This window comes from Polypterus senegalus, chromosome 7 (assembly GCF_016835505.1).
Source record: "Polypterus senegalus isolate Bchr_013 chromosome 7, ASM1683550v1, whole genome shotgun sequence".
Lineage (NCBI taxonomy): Eukaryota > Metazoa > Chordata > Cladistia > Polypteriformes > Polypteridae > Polypterus > Polypterus senegalus.
The window spans coordinates 22,012,001-22,036,359 of record NC_053160.1 but is presented as its reverse complement, the minus strand read 5'-3'; the positions used below and the strand labels follow the sequence as shown (position 1 = coordinate 22,036,359).

At 36.8% G+C, this 24,359-nt stretch overlaps 2 protein-coding genes across 2 annotated transcripts in view; one reads left to right on the top strand and one right to left on the bottom strand.

Annotated features, from left to right (window-relative positions):
* Positions 1-20,176, bottom strand: part of LOC120532397 — a 319,948-nt gene extending 299,772 nt beyond the window's left edge. The window contains exon 1 of the mRNA XM_039758350.1: positions 20,063-20,176. Within this exon, the coding sequence (XP_039614284.1) occupies positions 20,063-20,098 (36 nt within the window). The 5' untranslated portion in view covers positions 20,099-20,176. The remainder of the gene's footprint in view (positions 1-20,062) is intronic.
* A 273-nt stretch (positions 20,177-20,449) lies between these two features.
* The window catches only part of riok2 (RIO kinase 2 (yeast)), a 29,640-nt gene continuing 25,730 nt past the window's right edge, over positions 20,450-24,359 (top strand). The window contains exon 1 of the mRNA XM_039758349.1: positions 20,450-20,631. Coding sequence (XP_039614283.1) covers positions 20,566-20,631 — 66 coding nt within the window. The 5' untranslated portion in view covers positions 20,450-20,565. The remainder of the gene's footprint in view (positions 20,632-24,359) is intronic.

Sequence of the window (24,359 nt, the reverse complement as noted above, 5' to 3'; positions counted from 1 at the left end):
CTCCATAAGCACAGTCCTTCACCCGTGAATATTTACCCGTGGCAGTTTGCTATTGGATTGCCGCTGACGGACGGCCTTATATGGGCAGGCACTAAATTACAAATGCCAGCGGCAGCCTGTCTATGAACTTAATTTAAAGTGTAGGTTTACATCGTGCTTTGTTTCCGAAGTAGCAGAACTCATGAATATGGTTGTATATGTCACTCGCTCGCTTCTTATTGTTTCGCTGCCTTCTCAATTATATAATGCATGTTTTCTTCAGCGCTTTTTTGAGGTCTTCCTGCTTTTCTATGTACTGCGTGATTACGTGGGAGGCGTGATGATGTCACACGAAACTCCGCCCCCACGGCGTTGAAGCTCATCTCCATTACAGTAAATGGAGAAAAACTGCTTCCAGTTATGACCATTACGCGTAGAATTTCGATATAAAACCTGCCCAACTTTTGTAAGGAAGCTGTAAGGAATGAACCTGCCAAATTTCAGCCTTCCACCCACACGGGAAGTTGGAGAATTAGTGATGAGTCAGTGAGTGAGTGAGTGAGTGAGTGAGTGAGTGAGTGAGTGAGTGAGTGAGTGAGGGCTTTGCCTTTTATTAGTATAGATACAGAATATAAGGATTCACAGACAAAAAAAATCTGTGCTATTATAAATTGTTCATGTACGGACAAAAGAAATCAGTACTTAGTAGGCTATACTGAAAGAACAGTTTTAAATGTTCTAATAGTCTAGTATAGGAGTTCTAAACTACATTATAAAAGCACCATTTAAACTAGTGGTCAAGATAAACGGTTCATATTGAACATTTTTGGCTGCCTAAAAACTAAATATACATGCCAGAAATAATATCTATGTATTTGTATAAGGCTAGAAAATGTACATTTTGCACTGCACCACAGCCACAAATTGTACCAGATATTTTTCCAAAAAGTTGTGATCAAGCTATAGACGTGTCTTTAAAACAGCTTAACTTAAACTGATTAAAATAAGAAAAATTGCAAAAAAGAAAACTTTTACACTTGAGGACCTAGGAAAACATTTACACTGAATAAAGTAATTTTTATATTTTCAACCAGGAAATATCTTTATTAGTGTGCAGCCTTCAACTCCTAACACTAAACCAATAGAAAACAATTACTTTTTTGTAAGAAGCCTTGGTAAAATCAGTATGGTTTCCCTTTAATTGTACCCACCCAACAATCTGTTATCGTTTAAAGAACTATTAGATAATGTAACAGTAATTTTCACATCTAAATTAATATTTTGAATGTACACTTGACTTTTTTGCGATCAAGTAACTTTGGTGCAGCCGACATAATTTACCCTAAGAAATTACCATGTTCATTTTAATTATTTTGAAGAGCAAAACCTAACTCTCAGAGGATTAAGCTATGCATTATTAGGGCACTAACTTTAAAAGTGTTTCCCAGTATGGGTCTTTTCATACTCCCGAATCTATACAAGTTGTTATTCACGGAATCCATCCATTTATCAAAAAGTGTTCTAGTCGCACCACACCCCTAATTAAAAGTAATTACTTGTTTGAAAATGTGAAAATTGTTTTTAATTATGTTCATGTCTGAAACAGCAGCTGCACTCTGCAAAGTCTTAAGGCAGCTGGACAGCAGAAAGTGACGTCACCGTCTGCTAAGCTGAGCACAGGCTACCCAAACACAGGAGCACAGATGAGAAGGGGTTTTCGGTAAAGCAGATCTATGTGCTCAATGACGGGAAACACAGAAATGATGAACAGTTACAGATGGGAGAATATGGAGGTGTCCAGCCACAGTTAGAGACATGTGATTAATTAAATGCAATTCAAACACATAAACACGTACATTCTTCAACCCACTTCTTAATCCAACGCAGTCACCGAGAGCCAGAATGATCAAATGAAACAAATCCTTTACTTTAAACAATGGTTGTTTTCTCAGAGATTAAGTGCAATGACTATACAAGCACAGCTAGAAGATGATGTTCTACAATACAAGTGTGTAAAAAGAAGTACACTTCTAATTCTATGGATTTACATATGAAGGCATAACAAACAATCATGTAATCCTCAAACTCTTTAAGTTAGATATCTCTTATCTCAGTTCACAAAGAACACAAAACAGATTTTACCTTCTCATTTGTTATTTATAAAAGCCAACATTCAAAACCATGTGTGAAAAAGTAAGTACAACATATGATTCGGTAGCATTTGAAAACCCCTTCAGCAACAATAATTGTTTTCTACCTGAGTTTACCACTCGCTTGTACCACATTGGAGGAACTCCAGCCCACTCTTATGTCATTTCACTTCACTGAAGCTTGAGACCATTTGTTTAGAAACAGCCTCACCACAGCATCTCAGAGAGGCTGAGATCTGGGCCAGGTTTCCCAAACATCTCACACCGGTTAGAAGGAACTTAACACCAGTGAGAATGGTTTGTAAGATTCTCACTGGTTTTCTCAATAAAGAGTGACACAGTCATATGTGAGAATTGCTGTATTTGTAAGCAGCTCTCAAAGAATTGAATGTATAAGGTACTTGTTGCATCAGTAGGTAGGAAATGGCGATTTTACTACATGCTGTCATGATCTGTACTTATTATGAATATTTTTTTAGCCTTTATCCTTAGAATACTAAAATAATAGAGATAATTCTGTGGGTTTTAGAGTTCAATGAATGAAATGGCCAGTCGTTTTTTTTTTTTTTATTTAAAACAGTTTAGAAGACAATATTTTTTGAAATACATTTGTGCTGTGGCACCACTTTACTTCTATTACGTTTGCTATTTGTGATGCAGGGTTGCTAGTCTGTTCCTATGCAGGAAGATCAGGTGGCTATATTGTGTGACAGCTTTACCACGATGGTATAGAGGTCAGCATTATACACTTCCTAACTGTCTAAGTTTGTGGATAAATCAAAACAAACAAAATTACATTGAGTTATTATGGTTGAAGATACATGTGGCTACAAATTCTTCTCTGTTCTTTGACTTTTAATCTTGATTTTTGGTTTAGGCTATACCAAAATAATAAATCAAAATGGAACGAATGAATCAAGTCAAGGATTTTAACTAGCAAAGCGACCTCAAAGAGACCAGGACAAATAGGTTAGGGAACGCTTCCACACTGCACGATGCAAAGTTATAAATACAGTAAGTCTATCTAGGCAGAGTGGTGGCTCTGAGGCTATAGATCTGCGCCGGCAATCAGAAGGTCTGTGGTTCAAATCCCGTAAATATCAGAAGTGTTGGGCCCTTCAGCACAGCCCTTAACCTGCAATTGCTTTGTCATGGGTAGGACATTATTCTGCATGCTTCAACTTGAAAGCATTGGCACTCCTGGTACAACAACTTGGCAGCATTGGCACCCTAGCCATCATAAAAAAAAAAACTCACACTGTTCCAGTGTGGCGGTGTGGTGTCACCCACTGCACTCGGGTCCCAATCCAGGTGGTTCTTTGTGTGGTGGGTGTGGCAACGCACTATCAGTGTTTGCTCCCAACCTCCTCTCTCTATCTAGCATATATTATGATAATTGTCTGTTATGATATATTTTAAAGATTAGTTTGAACTTGATGTTTAATAGAAGGAAACAGCATTCTAAGTAAGCATATGTTAGTGCAAAAAAACTCCCAGAATTTTTAGTAATGTTATTCTGATAAGAACTTCTTTTTAGCACTGCCCTGTGGCCATCTGTAATGGGGAGGGTTGGTGGCTCTACATAACAATAGAAGATAGAACAGAGATGATACAAAAACTTCTTGTAATTGGTCTCACAAGAGTGTTAACCTCCTGAATTTGCAGTTTCTGACATGGTTTACAAGTGTGCCTTTGAATGCAAAGCTGTCACTTATGACATTGTTTAGAGGATATGCTTTTAACTACAGAGCTCACTTCTAAACTGCATATAAGTCTTTAGAAGCATGGGTTGAGTTCATATGAGCTTCAACTATTGAAAATAGGGAAACTTTAGATCTTCTGAGCCATTCCCCCAAGAAGAATGGGAGAAGAGACAGGAAAAATGCATGAAACTCTATAATAAAAGGAAAATATAAAATCAGATGATAAGCTGTCTATGTACAGAGCAGATCCGACAGAGAGCAGACAAGAGGGAGCTGACCAGAAAGAAAGGAGGCTTCATTATAACTACAAGATCAGGAGCCACCTGAAGGACAACACATCTAGCACTATCACGGTGTACAATTTTGATAGCCCCAATTTGTTTTTGTTTATGGCGCTAGCTACAATATTTAAGATGAAAATTTATTAAGCCTGCTTCCTAGCTTGTACGATTTGTTCTACTTTACCACCAAGAGTTGAGAAAACTAGTTTTTTAGTCAGCTATGTTAATAGACTGTTTAAGAAATAAGCTACAGTGAAAGGCACTCCTGGGTGAAGTGTACTGGATCATAGGGCTGGGTGTAAGTGCATTGCAACTGAGAACTGTATATCCCTAAAGTTTAGTAAGTGCAAGAACAGGTAAACATGGACAGCAAAAAAAGGTGTAATGTATCACTGTAGTTATAACTGTAGAAAAGAATCAGTGCATTTGGTAAAAGGGGATTTGTGTTTTAAGGAGAGTTGTGTGCAAAAGCATCTACCACGGTAAAATATTTGGTGCTGAGATGCAGTGAACAGAGTCATTGGATTTTAAAGTGCAATAAAACATTAAAAAACAGGACAATACATACTGCATATTTGAAACCCCACCCTTAAACATGCAAATTCTGAGCTGCTGTTTTTTGACATAAAGTTCAGCATTCGGTATAAATGTTTTCATGTTTCTGATTCTTTAAACAAAACATTTAAGAATTTTTTTTAGATTTTTACACACCTACTAGGGAACTAAACTGAAATACTTTTTAATAAAAACACATTTTAGGCTCAAATATTGAAATAATATTGTATTAAGGAGTTTATAGCAATCTTCACACACAGAATCAATTACTTTTGGACTTTTATATTAGTTTTTTCACTGTGTCAATACCTTCTCTAGTGAATCTTCTTCACAACACATTCAAAATATCTTACTGTATATCCAGCTTTATTCCAAATGCTCCACTTCAAATTTGATCAGATCTGTATAATTTGTTCATTTTGCCGTCCAAGTAAAATCTGTAATCTTTTCTAACACCTCTTAAAAGGCATCAGTTTTCGTTTCCCCTACTTTCTTGATGATCCAGGTTTCACAGCCATATGTTATTACTGGAAAGGACCATTGCCTTGACTAGCTGGACTGTTGTTGTAGTAACAGCTAAAACCTTGTTAAACATCAGCTAAGGGCTTTGTGATTTACATGATCAAATGTTGCACAAATGTAATTTTTCTTTACTTTCACAGTGTCGGATTCAGGGTTTGTGTTTTTACTGGTACTGTTTTATATAATAAATCATATTTTTCATTACTTTGAATCTTGAAAGCCAAGTCACTTATACAGAATATTCTTCTGTAGAAAACAAAGTTGTATCAGTGTGCAGACATTTTTTAGATACAGCAATAATGCCATTTGAGTAATTTGAAATGTACACAGCAGAATCATTTGTGTTACATTAAATCTTTTAAGTGTATATATAGAAGCATTTTTTCATATACGCACACTTAAAGGTTACTTTAACATAAGAAAACATACTGTATTTTTATTATGTATGGAATTGAAACAGAGATGCTGCTTTTCTTTTAATATCCATTATAAATCTGCACTTCCTTCAACTTCTATACACTGTATCTCAAAACTAATTTCTTTCTGTGCAAGAAACAGGGATATTACATTTCTGCGGTTCAGATTGCTCTGTGTCCATAAAAAAGCAGCTCAAATGAAGCAGTAAATCAAAAATCAGCAATCAGAAATGAAAAGGTAAAAGCAACTTTGAGTAAGGTAATTGCAGTGTCAGAAAAAAAACGCTAAATAACCACTGCAAAATACAGTACATATTATTTGCATAAATTATTCACACAAAAAAACAATTTCCGAACATGACAAGTAACTCTTAGATGAATGAAAATGAAACTGAATTTAGCACTTCCCTCCATCCTTCTGCTTTCTAACCTGCTTATTTAATTAAGGGCAAAGCAAAGTCCATGCTTATCTCCGCCTCACTGGGTACAAGGTAGGAATTAACCCTGGATGGGACACTTAGAGTCTTCAATTAACTTAACACGCATATGGTAGGAGGTATAAAAGGAAACCCAGAATACCTGGTGGAAAAAAAATCACAAGACATGGTAAGAATGTGCAAACTTCACATGGACAATAAATGAGAACAAGGCACCAACTCATGACACTGGACCTGAGAAGCAACATCTCTAAATACCATGTCACCTAGACAAATTTAACACAAATAATGTCATGTACATGAAATTATGTTTATCCTTCAATATATTAAAAGCTATAGTCTGTTAACAAAAAATAATATGTTTTATTGTTTCTACAATGTTACTTAAGACTCTTTTGGAACAGTTGAGCTGCTAGATAGTGCAAATCATATTTTCACAAACCTATGGTATATCTTTACAAACACATTGAAAGGGCAGCTACCTTTCCAAGACTGACAAAAACAGCATGGGCCCACCGCAAGCTCACGGAAAACACCAAAGTCGAGATGTATATTGCCTGTGCACTGAGCGCAATGTTATACACAAGCAAAGTTTGGACAAGAAGAGCAGCTCCACCCTTTCCACATGTGCTCCCTCAGGTGTATATTCATTATCACTTGGACAGATAAGGTCACCAACTCAAGAGGGCAAGGACCAGTTCCATCTTTACCTTTGTCAAGCACAGAGGTATACACTGGCTGGGTCACGTTTCACACATGGCCGATGGTCACATACCAAAGGACCTCCTCTTTAGAGAACTGGAATCTGGTAAGAGACCAAGAGAGAGACCCCAGATGCACTACAAGGATGTCTGCAAGCATGACCCTCCGAGAAGCACGAGGTAATGAAGGGTGTCCAAAGGAACGAGAAAAAAAGTGATACAGGAAGCTGACGATAAGAGATCCCACAGGAAGTCTCATGTTTAAGACATCAGAGCTCCCATAGGCTTGGTTTATACTTCACACGATGCGATGCATGTGCCTATGGATGTTACTGCCATGCAAGCGGTGTACTGTTTATACTTGCGCAAGTGCTTTACATAAATTTGGAGGATTCCACCGGGTGGCAGAGTGAGATATCATCACAGTGAGAAAACAATATTTGGCTTCTCTGTGTTGTGAATTGCCCGAAACATCCATTCATTTGAAACGTAAATTACGTATGACCACAGAACATATTATAATACACTACGTGTGTATGACCTCTATGTTATTGTAAATGCTCTTTATTTGTTGAAAAATAAAATTGGTAATTAACAAACTTATTTTATAAATACTGCATTTTATTTTTTTCCCTTGCACTCAGTAAGCGAAGCCGCTGGGTAATCAGCTAGTTAAGTATAAATCAGGATTCTAAATGTACAGAGAGCTGAAATATCATATATTTAAAGTGTTCTGTGTGGCAATTGCTGCCAGCTGCTGCTGTCAGTGCAGGGGAAACCCCAGAAGCAAATAGTGATTAACAACTGGGTCGGTTTTAAGACGACATTTACGATATTCTACTTTAATAACAAAATAAACTAAGAGATTAAAGTCAAAGTTTCCACTTTAATCACGAAATACACTTTTTTTTGTCTTCACTGTCTCTCTGTGGCTCAAATACTCTTTTGTATATTGTGATGCTGATGCGAAGGTGCAAATAAAAGACAGCACATAATGTATGTGAGACACTTAAAAACTTGTATTGCCTGTGCGAGAAATAGAAAAAAAAAAAAAAAACACTAATACATTTGTATGTCAGCATTTAAGTTTGATGATTTGTTTCACCACATCGAACCATTCATCAAACATTGAAGCAAGCAAGATTGATCCTGTAGGATCTGGAAAGTGGCTCACTGTCACATGTTGAGACTCTGACATCACATTCCAAACTGGAACACAATGCTCCTCCAAATTTATTCCTGATACAGCAACTCACACACAAATCGCGTTATTTTCTGAGGACGTACTCAAAGGACGTGTCACTTGAACTCTGGGAACGCATGGAAGCCATGATGCGTGCATGTACACGTTCTGAACTTGAAATATAAACCAGCTATTAGTGTCCTGCTGTACGCAGTGTGACAAGGGCTGTCACGCATGGATTGGACTTCATTGCCACAGCAGATGTTGTAACATCCAGTCCACCAGGGGTGCAAAAGCATGATCCCTTGAAACTGAAGGCTGCCTACTACTACTGCTTAAGGTTCTGTTAAGAAAGTTAAGCTTCTAGATTGCACCAATAATATCTCCACAAAACTAAAGTACATTTTTACATATCGAGTCAAGTGAATTATGTAAGCTATGTGTTTAGTAGTAGTAGTAGTTCAAACAGATAAATTATTGTGTTTTAAAGAAAGTAAGATTTTTATCAACAAACAATGAATGAATAAGTAAAACTGTTGTATTCCGATTTGGTTTCTTGCATGTTTATAAAATTTCATTCTAATTATACCTTTTTCCCTTCACAAGGCAGATTGAAACATACCAATTTATTTTTCTTTTTAGTTTCTCATATACAATGTATAGGGAAAGTATTGTAATTGTCCAAAGATTCAATGTCGAGATTTTGATGAAACTCGACATTTCAGACATCCCAGAGTCTGAAAATACCATTTTTGGAATTATGTCGTGTATGTGTGTGTGTGTATGTAAACACAATAACTTTAGTATGCTTTCACTTTGGTCAACCAAACTTTGCATACAAGTATTAGGTACAAAACGTAGATTTCTATCAACTCTTGAGCTATTTCTGTTAACCAGAAGTGGTACTTTACCTTTTATTCATGCAGTGCGATTTATTCAACTTTACTTTTATAATAATTGTTCAGTATATTATTAATTTGATTTGACTTGTTGTTAATGGTTCTTTCATGTACATAATATAAAAATATAATCATTCTCTTCTGGTTTACTTCTCAAATATCCATCCCCATATCTGAGTACTGTATATGAGAAAGTCTAGGTGAGACCACTCCCGATTTTTTACCTGTATGAAAGATTACATTTTGAATAACAAACTCAAAGCTAACTTTACATTTAACTCCTGAACAGAGTTCTGTCTGTACCTGTTAAATCTAGTGTACACACTATTACTGACCTAGTGTACATAAAGCCAAAAATGTTTTTAAATATGCCTTCAAGAAGGAATGTGTTCTGTTTACCCAGCTTGGCAACAATACTTCTATAGAATGATCAAACCTTAACTGACCTTCATACTGTATATCTCTATGCCTAGCATTTTTTATGAGGTACTTGTCAAAAAGACAGCTGTTCCAAAAAAAAAAAAATGAAGTGTCTTTTGTCATCCTTTTGTTTACCTACTGCGGCCCACTTTTAACAAACTTAATTACAGACTGTTTGAACCATAATGTTGCTCTTACTACAAATGATTTCCTGTGTCCCACAGACATTGTTACATGACCTCAAGTTTTAAGAACCACTGTTGTAAAGAAAATGTTTACTCAATATAAATGTAATTTCCATTTGTCTCCTAATTTCCTTGATCTGGAAAACAGAAACAAAATCATCTGTTCTTAAAAAATCCTTCATATTCAAATTCATTAATTTTCAAAAATGTCATCATCATTTCAGAAAAAAAAATGAATTGAAATTAAGACAATACAAGATTGCACAGAAAGCTAGAAAGGATTTATGACTTTCCGAAACCAAAAGTCCTACAGACTCTGGAGCAGCCTCACAAGCAAAAGAGGAAGAAGCCCAAATGGATTACAGTCCCTTAAGGGCCAATTTACTATTGTTCTGTGTGTCATGCCTGAGAAAACTGGACCACTGAATTTTGCCTAAAAAGAATGCAAGTCCTGCACGAATGCCCAATCCAAGACTGGCCATGGGCTTTGGATTTAGCTAAATTCTTAATTAGAAACCAATTATTGAGACTAATAAAGGGTATCATTTCATCAGACAGCTTCATTAGCTTATTATTTTTGATGCTGTGCTAGAAATACTTATTAGTAAGTTTTTTACCTTCATGGTAAAAAATACAGCACTATACAGTACAGTACTGAGCCAACCACAAACCTTAAATTTATTTCTTTAATTTTAATGTAAATACACTGCTGAAAAAAATTAACTTAATCATCACAGTCGAATACCCAATCAATGATACTTAAGGGCTATCAATCTATAAAGTTAGGAAGCATAAGCAATTATGAATCAATTTGAATAGGATATGATTTTTTGTCCTATCCCATAGTAGGACATGAGAAATACTTATGAAGTGTTATGCATGCAGTCTCAGGTTTGAAAATCAATGACGATTTTATGGCACCCGAACCACAAAGTAATACTCATGATGGCTTCCATGGAAATCATAATGGTGCTTTATAGTTTTCTGATACTAATGCAAAGGATTAACCACAAAGATAATAACAATTAGTAATAATAATCATAATCATAATAGTAAAATTTAAAGTAAGAAAGATGAACACCAGCTATTGGGTTTACAAAAAGAGATAGAAATTTCTTCTGAGGGTATGCTGAATTTCAAAGAAGATGACACCTGGGCGAGGGGGCATCATTACATTCAAATAAAAGGTTTATGCCATTCTCATGGAGTGCACTACAATCATGCACTGCACCAGGCCACTTCACAACAACATCAATAAAAATACAGTTTGCATCCTTGACCACCTATGTGTTGATACTATGATATCACTTTCAATTCACGAATGCATGCTCAACCACTCTTGGTACAATGATCTTTATATGAGTGCCATCAATCACACCAGCATCTCCAGGAAAACCAGGGATTTGCATGAATGCAGCCTGCTTTGACATTATCTCACATGGAGTGGTGGGTAAATTCATAAATCATAAAACTCACAAGTTCTAAAGGCATTCAAAGTTTGGTGAAAATTCAATAAAGTGATTGTCTATGCCATATCTAAATCATTTCTAATGCAAAGCTGTATTTTCCCCATGCCAAAAAAATGTAACATTACCAACACTTTGATTCTGGCTGACAGCACCTGGCTTCTTCATGTGACATATAAGATTTGTTGCAAAAATTATTCCATCTCCGGAAAATTAAAATCTTTTTACAAGTTCATTGTTGTCCAGCATTTACAAAATATTACACCTTTACCAGAATGTGCATGCTGATCTCTGACTGAATGCAATCTTCTGGCAGCTCCTAAGTCATGGTAACGTTAGTAGTTTTCTAAATAAGGAAAAATTATAAAATGCTATTTCTCCTACTGCTAAGAGTAGGACCAAATTTGCGTCAAGACCACCTATATTCCCAGGATCAGACTCATGTAAGATCAATTTTGGGACATGCCAATGAGGATGTTGGCCTGTGTTTATGGGTCTGTTTTCAAGCCTCACTCATTTTGCTATTTTGTGGTGCCAGAATCAGAACATCAGCCACGCTAGTCTTCCAGAACAAGGATTGGGCACATCTGCAATTGAACGAACTTGCATATAGTGCTTAAACAATAAGTAGTAACTAGTAATATAGTGCTGAGCCCTATTATGAGGGGTTGCCAAAAGACTTGTTCAATTTCACAACATGAAAACATTGAGTAGAAGCCATTAGAAAGGGCACCCTGGTGACATGAAAGTGTGAAATTCCCATAGAAAGTAAGAGATAGACGTAGATATGACAAAGCAGAAGAACCTAAACCAATTACATTTAAGGACCGGAAAAAAATAATTAAAAACATAAGAAGTTTGACAAACAAGAAAAGGCCATTCAGACCATGTATTTCTTCTAGATAACCAATAGGTAAGTTGTCCTAATATATCATCCACATTCATTTTAAAAGCTGTCAAGTTTCTGCTTCAAACAACACAACATACTATAGTAAGGTGTCCTAGATCCTCAGGTCACTTTGTGTGAAGAAGTGCTATCTTAAAAGTCTAAATATGCCCCTTAATTTCCATTAGTGTTTTAAAGAACGTAATTCACTATCAAACTGACAGGCAGCTTCTAAAATATGCAGTATACATTGGACCATTCTATCCTTTTTTTCAGAAATCAAAGTTGCAAGATTTTTCAAATTCTAAATGAAGAGTGGTTTTCCATTCAATGTATGGTTCTTATTAAAAATTCACAAGTAGCAGAAAATAAATATATTTTACAAAAATGGCTTAATCTTAAAAATCAAAGGAATAAAGGTATGTGTCTTGGTACAATACTATGTCCATTAGTAACGTAAGTACTTTGGAAAATACTGGACAGAGTTCTTTTAATAGGAATTAAACAGATTAGCAATACTTTATAAGACTACTACCATGTGTGCAAATATTAATCAATCAGAAAAAATGAATCAGTTAACTGCTCCTGTCAAATGGAAACTCATATTATAATGCACTAATTACTGGCAAATGTTCAAACATCATTTGAGTCTATAACACAGAAACAAGCAAGAAGTGAGTGAAAAGGAAATTGGCAATGCTAATACCTAGATGTGTGCTCATTCCAAAAGTAGTCTGTTCCTATTTAATATGTATTCTTTTTCAATGTTCATGCTGCATATTAAAAGTATTTAAACTTTTATAAACATTTTTTCTCTTTTCTATGAAATTGAAAAGTACATGAACAACTTAATGTGGATTATTTACCTTTGAAAAATGTAAAAAGTACATAAAATTAAATAAAATCGTAATCTGTAAATCTTCTATATACAGTATGATCCAAATTTAAAACAGGAAATATTGAATTCTGCTATTACTCGGGCCTCCTGAGTCAATATTTGGAGAAGGTCCCTTTTACGTAACTCACAAGGATGAGCTTTTTAAATTACAGTGCCATCCAAATTTTCCACCCTTAATTTTTTGGTTTCATTCTGTTATGCTACAGCAGTTTAAATTCAGTTAAATTAAACTATTTTCTTTCCCAAGAAAGACAAAGGATTTTAGGAATTTGGGCAAATTATTTAAAACTAAACAATTTAAATATCACACTAACACAAGTATTCGGACCATTTGATATGGCACTTGAAATCTGGTCCATGTACATCCAATTCTATTGTTCATCACTGACATCTTCTACACCTTGTTTGGAGTCCAGCTGTGGTCAATTTAATTGATTGGACATGATAAGGAAAGGCGCACAAACCTGTCTATAGAAGGTCCCACCATGGATAATATGTATCAAAGTAAAAACCAAGCCCTTAGACTGAGGAAATTGCCTGAAGACCTTAGAGATGGGACTGTTATAAAGCACATAATGCTTAAATGGAACAAGTTTGGGACAACAACAACTGGTTGCCTGGTCAAACTGTGTAGTCATGGGAAAAGGGTCATGGTAAGAGAAGTGACCAAGAACCCGATGGTCAATCTGAGTGAGCTGTAGAGAACCTGTGTGCAGATGGGAGAAACACCCAGAATGACAACTGCAACTGCAACAATCCATTAATCTAGGCTTTATAGCTAGGTGTCTAGATGACACATGAAAACCCAGGTGAAGTTTGCAGAAAGGCACCTAAAGAACTCTCAAACTATAAGAAACAAGATTATCTAGTCTGATAAAACCAAGATTGAACTGTTTGGCCTCAATTGTAACCATCATGTCTGGAAGAAACCAGGTGCTGCTTATTACCTGTGCAATACCATTCTAAAGGAGATGCATGGCAGCATCCACAACATGCTGTGGGGTTGGTTTTCTGTGGCAGTGACTACGAGACTAATCAGGGCTGATGAGAAAGCTGAATGGAGTGAAGTACAGACATATACTTATTGAAAACTTTCTCCGGAATTCTCTGGACATTAGAGTGGGTCAAAGGTTTACTTTTCAACAGGACAATGACCTTAAGCACAAACCAAAGACAACAAAGTAGTGGACTATGGTAAACTCTGGAAATATTCTAGGGTTCCAGAGCCAGAGCATGGTCTTGAACCTAATTGAACATCTATGGAGAGACCTGAAAACAGTTGTCCACTGACAGTCTGAATTCAATCTGACAGAGCTAGAGAGAGTCTGCAGAGAAGAACAGCAACAAAATCCTCACATCCAGGTGTGTAAAGCTTCTCACATCAGACCCAGGAAGACTCCACATTGGAATTGCTTCCAAAAGTGTTTCAACAAGTAAAGGGTCTGAAAAGTTGTTAAAAATAAAAAAGTGAAATATCACATTGACACAAGTTTGCAAATATTTTCTAAAATCACGTTTTTGCTTTGTCATTCTGGGGTATTGAGAGTTGCTTGATGATTAATTTAAATAATTTTATCATAAGACTGCAACACAACAAAGTGTATAAAAAGTTAAAGGGTCAAAATCGTTTCTGAAGGCACTGCATGTGTCAGTCTGAACATGTGAATTCCAGTGGTTGTCTAGCTAAGTCCAAAAATTTTCTTTCACAGCCCACCTGAGGGACTGCCCATAAATAAAGTCATGACGACACAATCTATGGACAATCTCCAATAAAAACAGTTAATTTTACAAGCTTGAAAGACATTTTATTAATAAAGGTATCAAAGGATAAATCTTAAATTTAATTAATGTGAACGTTGAGATTGTTTTTCAGCACAGATGAGATTGATACGAGGATCAATTTTCGAAAGACAGATGTACATTTCCTTCTCGATCATTTGAAGTCACTTGCGTTTCTTAGACTTCATTTCCGCAAGTGTTCTGTTATCTGTTTTTCCAACATAAAATATATTTTTTTAAACATTATCTTTTTAATCAACCAAAAGTTCAAAAACACTAGCAATTTTAAATATTTTACAAAAGTTTTTGCCGCGCCCCTAGAAAATTCCACGGCGCACCAGTTGCCCGACAGTGCTTTATTGCATTAATGCTTGTTTTTGGAGGATGCACTGTTATACACAGATTCATAGATGAGCAATATTTTACCAGGTTCTTTATAAAGGAATTTACTGTACATTGGGAGATTTTTATTACATGTTTTCTGATTAGAGCATTTCAGCATTGTAATCCAAAATGTGTTGTAAAAATTCAAACTTTTCATGATGTTGTTTTTGAGAAAGAGCATATTAAACTATTTTTGCACTTTCTAGAAATTAGCATGGTTAAGATTAACAAACTGAAAACACATTCACTACATATAGGTAAGCACCATTCAGCTAATTATGAACTTTTAGAGAACTTTTCTAGCTATTCACACTAGAGCCTGTTTTGGCATATAAATGTAAAGTACTACATGTAGGAAATAAAAATGTTTTATTTGAATACAAAATGAGAGGATCTCAAAATTCTGCTAATGAGAAGGACTAAGGAGTCATAGGGGGCCCATCACTATCAACTCCCAGTCAGTGCTCAAATGCTACATTATATGGCACGAATTATAGAAAACAAGTCACATGAGGTTATGCTTAAGCTTTTTAAAGCACTAGTGAGGCCTCATCTGGAGTACTATGTACGGTTTTGGTCTACAGGTTATAAAAAAAAAAGATCAAAGTGCTAGAAAAAGTCCAGAGAAGAGCAACTAGGCTGATTCTGGGACTGCAGGGTATGAGTTATGAGAGAAGATTAAAGGAGTGGAAACATTTCAGATTAAGAGGTGAAATTACTTAAGTATTTAAAATTATGAAAAGAATTAATACAGAGTGGATCAAGGTTGGTACTTTAAAATGAGTTCAATGACAACAAGGACAGAGTTGGAAATTTGTTAAGGGTGAATTTTACAATGGAAATAAGTTTCATACATGTATTTCTACTGATACTGTACTATGAGTTATGAGAGATAGATTAAAGGAGTGGAAACATTTCAGATTAAGAGTTGAAATTACTTAAGTATTTAAAATTATGAAAAGAATTAATACAGAGTGGATCAAGGTTGGTACTTTAAAATGAGTTCAATGACAACAAGGACAGAGTTGGAAATTTGTTAAGGGTGAATTTTACAATGGAAATAAGTTTCATACATGTATTTGAAACTGATACATATAATTGCCAATGAGTAAAACATTCCTGCTGTAGCTCAACCCTTATTGCAAAACATCGTTTTAGATGAAACTTTTTATTTTGAATTCATACGGGTAATTAGTAGGAACAATGGGAATTCTGGGTATAAATATAATTTAACCCTGTAGCACACCCTGTAAAAATGGTAGCTCCAATTAGACTTGAATGTAACATTTTGATTTGTAATCTTGTACCATTAGAAAGTTTCGGAGGGCTTAGATGAAAAGCAATATAGAGTGTATTACGGTTTCCTTCTACTTATTACACACAGCATTGACATTTGCAGGCTGCACATTTACATGGCCCATGGAATTAACTCTAAGCGTTGTACAGAAAAGAACAGATGAATACAAATAATACAGTAAATTGTACAATGTACAAATCCTCTATGTTAACCTCTTTAGTGAACTGTCCAAGCATTTAAACTGACCAAGACATGCCATCATCTCTAGTTTTTGTTGTACTTAGGCCATGAAGTTGGCTGGCATGCTGTATTGTCACTTGCCAGTTTCTGCTTTGTGGACCAGAGTGTAGCTGTGCATCGTGGTCTGACCTCCAAGGGGACACCCCAGTTCTCTGCAATATATAAGTATGTGTAATTAAGCGTGACTGCTAATCCATTCCAGTTTGAATTTGTATGCATTACTGTATACACCATATCATGAGGAGTCAGAAGAAGCCGTCAGAACAGGGAGTATTACGTGTACATAAGGAGGCCACTTGCTACCCACATCTTCTTTGAGTTTTGCCTAACTTTCCTTCATTCACTACACATCTCATTTTCCATGCAGATTACGACCTTGTTTCTTTTTTCTGTACAGGGCAACTGCCCTTTTTCACTCGCCAGCAGTCCCATTTTCTTTACACTCATCTGCTTGCAGTGTTCAGCTGCATTAACTGCAAGCTACACTTCTCTGTGCGATCACCGCTGAGGCAAAAAAAGAAAATGCTGCCTAAAAATACCCCACTCACTACAGCATTACAACTGACAAACATCAGCATATTAAAAAGAAAAATCATGAATCAGTACATAGTGTATTCATTTTTATATAACATCACCAAATTTCAACTAAATCAGTCAAAGCATTTTTGAGTTTTTGGAATATTTACCTTGTCTGATGAGGAGGTTTACCCCAAAATATTGATATTTTGAAATGTCCTTTCTTAACAGTTACCTAATGCCCTAGATGTATCATCCTGCCAAATTTTAGCTTTTCAACTAAACGGAAACTAGTCTTTTTGTTGCTGACTGAGGAAATAATTGAGGGATGAGCCAACTTTGCATAGTTTACTGTCAAATAATGTAAAGTCATGATCAGCTTCTCGCAACTGAAGAGCACCGTGACGGACGTTTGCCGACTTGCAGACCAACCACAAGCGTTAAAAAGTTCTGTCTTGGAGTTTGCTAAAAGACACCTGAAGGACTCTGAGATGGTGAGAAATAAGATTCTCTGGTCTGATGAGACCAAGATAGAACTTTTTGGCCTTAATTCTAAGCGGTATGTGTGGAGACAACCAGGCACTGCTCATCACTTGTCCAATACAGTCCCCACAGTGAAGCATGGCAGTGGCAGCATCATGCTGTGGGGGTGTTTTTCAGCTGCAGGGACAGGACGACTGGTTGCAATCAAGGGAAAGATGAATGTGGCCAAGTACAGGGATATCCTGGACAAAAACCTTCTCCAGAGTGCTAAGGACCTCAGACTGGGCCGAAGGTTTACCTTCCAACAAGAAGGAGTGGCTTCACAACAACTCTGTGACTGTTCTTGAATGGCCCAGCCAGAGCCCTGACTTAAACCCAATTGAGCATCTCTGGAGAGACCTAAAAATGGCTGTCCACCAACGTTTACCATCTAACCTGACAGAACTGGAGAGGATCTGCAAGGAGGAATGGCAGAGGATCCCCAAATCCAGGTGTGAAAAACTTCCCCATCTTTCCCAGGAAGACTCATGGCTGTATTAGCTCAAAAGGGTGCTTCTACTAAATACTGAGCAAAGGGTTTGAATACTTAGGACCAGGTGATATTTCAGTTTTTCTTTTTTAATAAATCTGCAACAATTTCAAAAATTATTTTTTTTGTCTGTCAATATGGGGTGCTGTGTGTACATTAATGAGGAAAAAATAATTTAAATGATTTTAGCAAATGGCTGCAATATAATAAAGAGTGAAAAATTGAAGGGGGTCTGAATACTTTCCATACCCACTGTATATATATATATATATATATATATATATATATATACACATGAGGTGTGGCAGAAAAGTAAATGATTTTTTATTTACCAAAGTTTTTATTTTTTTCAAACATCAATGTTATCCCTTTCAAAGTAGTTCCCTTGGGCAGCTACACACCGATGGAGACGTTGTTCCCACTGTTGGTAGCAGCGCTGGAAGTCTTCAACCGGTATAGTCTTCAGCATGTCCATTACACTCTTTTGGATGTTTTAGGAAAGTTTAGGAAAAAGGAAAAAGTCACACGGACTGAGGTCAGGTGAATAAGGGGGCTGGGAAACCACAGGAATGCGTTTTTTCGATTCTTTCTGTTCAATTGTGAGGTTTTTCGGCACCATTTTGGCACAGACCTTTTGCATGTGCAAATGTTCAGTCAAAATTTGATGAACGGTAAATCTGTTCAAATTTAATTGTTCACTCAACATTCTTAATGTTAAACGACAGTCTGATCTCACAAGAGTGTTCACACTTTTGATGTTTTCATTGGTTTTCAAAGTTGAAGGCCTCCCTGAAAAACTTGAGCTCGGGATAAAGAATGTTCCCCATAGGCCTGTTTTAACTTTTCAAACGTCACACTTGCCGATTCTCCAAGCTTAACACAAAATTTAATGGCACAACGTTGCTCCAAATTCCGCTGTTCCATTTTGCGTGACGCACAACCAAAAACACAACTTTGCTAATAGAAGTCACAAAAATCACGTAGTTAACGGAAGGAGTTGAAACTCGCACTGAGCTATGGGAGGATACTGATACACATGCTCTATCAAGGACAACAGCGCAGCGTTGCCAGATCGCTTGCAGTGTTGCCAGTCTCATTACTTTTCTGCCACACCTCGTATATATACACATACAGTATATATATACATATATATATATATATATATATATATAAATATAAAATATACACTGTCAGGCACACATGTCTAGGAGGCATCCTTAAGGCTCTACGCAGGTAAGCAATACGAGGCACCCTTGTTAATGCAACATATCTTTCTATCCACAGTTATGAAGAACGTAGTCCAGAAGACAACTGATGTCACTTCTGGGGCCATGTCATTAGGACATGCCTCTTCCAGGAATCAGCTCCATAAAACCACCAAGGACTGGATGGAGGCACTCAGTTGAAGACTAACAGTGACTGAGATGGACCACTCAGAAACATTTCTTTGTTTTCATTATTTTAACACACCTGTGTGTTTTTTATTTTGGTCCCCTTTTTTCCAATTGTTCCCTGGATTAAACGGGGCCCTCTGGTTCCCCAACACTCTCTGTGGAGCCTGTTATTCTTACACTACACATGCCGACCGTGCATTACTCTATGAAAACTGACAGTTTACAGATGTGTGATACAAAGGACAAGGTGAATTGTTTGCACTTTTCTTGTTTGCTACATGAATATGAGGTACAAAATAGTTTTGGAACCCCAATCTCTTTCTGGAACTTCTACTCATGTTAACCTTTTTGCAACTACAAAATTAACTAAATAATAAAAGTGTTTTTTTTTTTTTTAATTGGCTCCGTGAAAAAAAAACTATAGCCACTTGACTGGTATTATTTCCATAATCTGACCCTTAATGAATGGCCATTGACTACTGCAATAAGCTCTTACCCAAGCCTTCGAAAATGAGTGGACTGTATAAATACACAACAACAAATACTTTCTCATCGGCTATATTCAATCGTTTATAAGTATTAAAAGGTGGTTTGCCTTTTCAAGCAGCGTATAGGAAGTTTGTATACAGTACTACTGAACGCTATGTCAGTAACTTTCCAGCCGTTACGTCTACAAGTGCGGAGAGCTCAATTCACGCCATTCGTCAAGATTTCGTGATGCCTTACGGTTGTCAAGTCGTAATGACCAAACTCCCTTACCGATCTGGAGTCGCCACTTGGACCTCCGGAGGACATTGTTCCGTTCTGCAGGTGTGCAGTAAGTTTTACATGCGTTAGCTGACAGTTGGAAGAAAATCCCCAGTAGTTGCTTGTCTGCTCTTCAGCTTCCTATCAAATTAAAGCATCTACACTGACGCTTCACCTAGGCAGCGAAACCTAGAAGGGATATAAAAAGTAAATATTAGAAAATGTATTGATTTAAGTGTGAACTGTATCTACTCTATAAATATAAATCATACATATAGCTATAAGTGTGATGTTTGTTGATTAAGAAAACTACTTTCATTTGTTATCGATAATCCAGAAAGAGAAATTTTTATCTGTAAGGACCTATTTCGACCTTTCACCGCTGACGTAGAGGGAAGGGGCTGTGGCCTCGCACGTGTGTGGTGGAGGAAGTTTTGCTGTTGGGGTGTTCTGGATTGTAGTCTGTTTTACTTTTTTGGAAATCAACACGTTTTTGAGCGAAGAGGATTGTAAAAATGGGGAAATTAAATGTTGTGATCCTGCGCTACCTTTCGAGGGATGATTTTCGAGTCCTGACAGCTGTAAGTTGACTTTGGGTTTAGCCAACGCTAGCTAGTACCAAGGCCTTAGTGTGCCGTCTTGTGTTTTGAGTAGTTACTTTTACTAAAGTAATTGGGTAAATCTCTTACATAGTTAGTTAAATATTAGCCGTTAACGCGGTTCTAGTAATGATTCAGTACTTGCTATAAGGGAAATTCATTTTTGTAGTAATATCAGATCCTTCCAGGTTGATATGAGGCAGCACCAGGTGTTCATCTGTTAATGTCGAGTTTCCTAGTTGGAATATGTCAGGTTGTGTTGCCGCTTCATAACTGATATTCTTTCAGGCTAAGATTGCCTTTTCTTGTGGAATTCGCACGTTTTTTTCACGGCTGTCATATTATGTATAGTTCAAATAGACCAGTAAGAGATGCCATCATTGTGAGAGAACTAGCGAGATTGTGCACAGGACATGTCAGCTACTTGTCAAGAAGGCTCACAACGCTTAGACTTCTCTCAGGTGTTTCCATCAGTCCTCTTGTGCACAGTCTGGCTGTAACTGATAGGTAGATAGTTTTAACTGTATTTGTTCCCCGGGAGAAATTTGACTCTTTACAGAAGATGAATAAATAAACGTGTACACCAAAATGACTAAAAAGAAAAAAAAAATGGATTCGTTACAGTAGAAAGTGTGGCATTATACGGGCGTGTTTCCGTTTATTTCAAGGAGTTCCAGTTTATTAACACACTCGTGCAGAATGATACGTTATCTGAAAATACTCAAGTGTGTCAGAGAGAGAATGTGCAGCATTGTTCATAGTGGCACATAGTTTTGTCTTCATTCCGTCCTCTGCTGCTACCTCTAGGGTGTCAAGAGTACATCCCATAACTGAGCATGCATTTTCAGTTATCTTGTTAATGCAGTGGGCTACACTTCAGGAAATCACACTGGCCATCACAGATGTAGAACATGCTAAGGGTGTCACTACCCACACCTACAGAAGGGCAGTCTCCTATATAAAAAAAGGTTGTTTTGTCCCTTCTGTGCTATATGACCAGAACAGCCTGTCATTGATATAACAAATACCCAAGAGTTCTTGTAGTAGCACCACCTTCCCAGTCACTCCCAGAGTAGTGCCCAAGCAGCGGGGCTCATTGGTACAGTGAAAGTCAGTAATCTGTTTCTTGGTTTTGCTGCTGTTAAGTTGCAGACAATTCTTTCACACCAAGAAACAAAGTTCTCCACCTGACTCCTCTGTCTCATCTGCCTTATCAATACACCCCATAAGTGCAGAATCTTCTGAGCATTTCTGCAAGTGACATGACCTGGTGTTATATTTATCATAGGTCTACAGAATAATAAGAATGCTGGAGAGACAAACAAAATCTGCAAGGGTTCTAAGGCCAAAAGACCACCAAAGTCCGCACTGAACATTCAGTCTAACATAAATGTGCTTAAAAGTTCCTTGTTTTTTTTTTAAAGCTTCGTCCTTGGAGATTTGAGGCAATGGGTCTCATTGACTGTAGTGTCCAGATTCATTCCAACATCACAGGCAGCTGCACAATATTTTGATCAGATGATGGTGGCACAGAAAATTGATAAACAAAATATGAAAGTGTAGAGGTTAACAACAACTGAAAATCCATGAAATATATGATACAGTATTTCAATGCATGTTTATTTTTCATTTATAATTTTTCACAACTACCACAATTGCAGAACAGGGAGGTCATACAGAAGAAATTAAATGTAACAGTAGATGCTTTAGACTGCAAGTAAGTAAAGATAGTAACCTAAGACAAATCTATTTTTAAAGGTGTGATAACTTATTTTGAGAGTTATTAAAATAGTTCTTGATCACTATTCAGTTTTTAATTATAACCATAAATGCGCTCTATGTATCTAGAGTTTATCACTAAGTGAAATACATTTTATGTATTACTCTAGTGTTGTTCATTATAGAAAAAGATTAGCAGGGCAGGTACAGTTGTTAGTATTACTGATTATTGGGTACATTAACAGAAAAGATCAGAAGTTTTGATGTGTGTTATACTCCCTACTCATTGTGCTACAGAGTAACAATGTGTTACACACATATTCTAGTAGTTGTTCTCTGTACATGTTCTCTGTACATGTGACAGTAATGACCCTGTAAGCCTATAAAGCCTTGCAGTGGGTGATGAAGACAGCCCAAAATATTACCACAACCTAACTGTCTTCTTATAAAAGGCAAGCGGAATTAATAGATACCTCAGCCATCCTGTGCAGTCGCTTTTTTGACTCCTTCCTTTTGGCAAATGGAATGACACTAATGGTACTCGCATCAGTAGATTCAGGGATAGGGTCAGTCCACATATTGTAAGGTTACTGAACCACCAATCAAAATAAGAATTATTTTAACAAAAACACTCTTTGCATGTGCATTTATGTACATATGTATAATTTAAGCATATAATAGCAAATGTACATTGTGCATATTGATTTTTTTTTGTCTTTGTTGGTGTTGCTGTCTCGTTGTTCTAAGAAGACATGGAAGTAAGAATTTCACTGTACTTGGCAATAAACTTGAATTTAAATTTTTCTTAAACACACCCACTTAAGATGTGTGCCAATACTGCATTTTTTTTCTCCAATGTGCAAAAAATATATGGGGGTCAGTGAGCTCAGAAAATGAGTACTGGTATGTTCTTGTCTTCCTGCTTGTGTAGTTTGCCATATGGCTTTGCGGCACTCAATTCTCATTGATGCTTGAGGAAAGCCTGACTTTTATTGTCCATGCTCACCAAACCATACAGGTTTTTGTGTCATCTTTCCTCACTACTTACATAACATTCAGTGTATAGCAGCTCTGCATAAAAAACTAGTACGGCCCCAGCAAGCATGATGCAACTGGACAGTTCTGGTGGGCGCAAGTGAGCTCTTAAAAAGGTAACGGGCAAGACACAAATTGATGGCAATCGTTCATCTGTCTGTTAAAACACTGTTTCACACATTTGGATTACCAGTTTATTATCTTGGATTAATGTTCCTGTCTGGATGTATGGTCTGTCTCATGCCTGCCTGTCTGTGTGAGTTTGTACAGATTGGACATGCCTTCTTCAAAGGGAGCATTTCTGATCACCTCATCCCACACCGCATCAGGAAACTGGTAGTACAAACTTTACATTGCTTACAGCAAACAGTTAACAGAATTTTCCACTCGCCATCCATTGTCAACTGCCTCTGCTATGTTGGATCGTGTTTTGGACATTTTCATTAGTGTTTATTGTTGTTGAGCTGTTTTATAATTGCTGTTGGGTATTTGAGGAGAGCCTTTTAAATAAAGGTGTTTTGTTATATTTCATGCTCTTTTTTTTTTCGTTTGATTAATATATTTCATTATTAATTATCGATTCATTTGGCCAATAACTGTCTCTGACAGTGAGTGTGGGCATGCTGGGTCAAGGGCTGAGTGTGTTCCTGGAATCCCCACCATAAAATAAACAATTCCCTTAGTGTCACCACAAACCCCTACATGTGTGTGCTGAAGTTAGCTCAGAATATTACTTACTGAAGCATGGCAAACAGTACTCTTAAAGCCCTCAGCCACTCTACACATTCACCTGCCTCCCTCCAGTATTCAAGACCATGAGCACTTGTACCACTGCATTCGGAGATGATATTTATTCACAGCTTGTAAGGATTCTCATCAGCTGTTCGTATTGATAACTGCTTGAGTGTACCTGATCAGTGTTATCTTCTGATGTTAATCTATGATGTTTGCTTTCA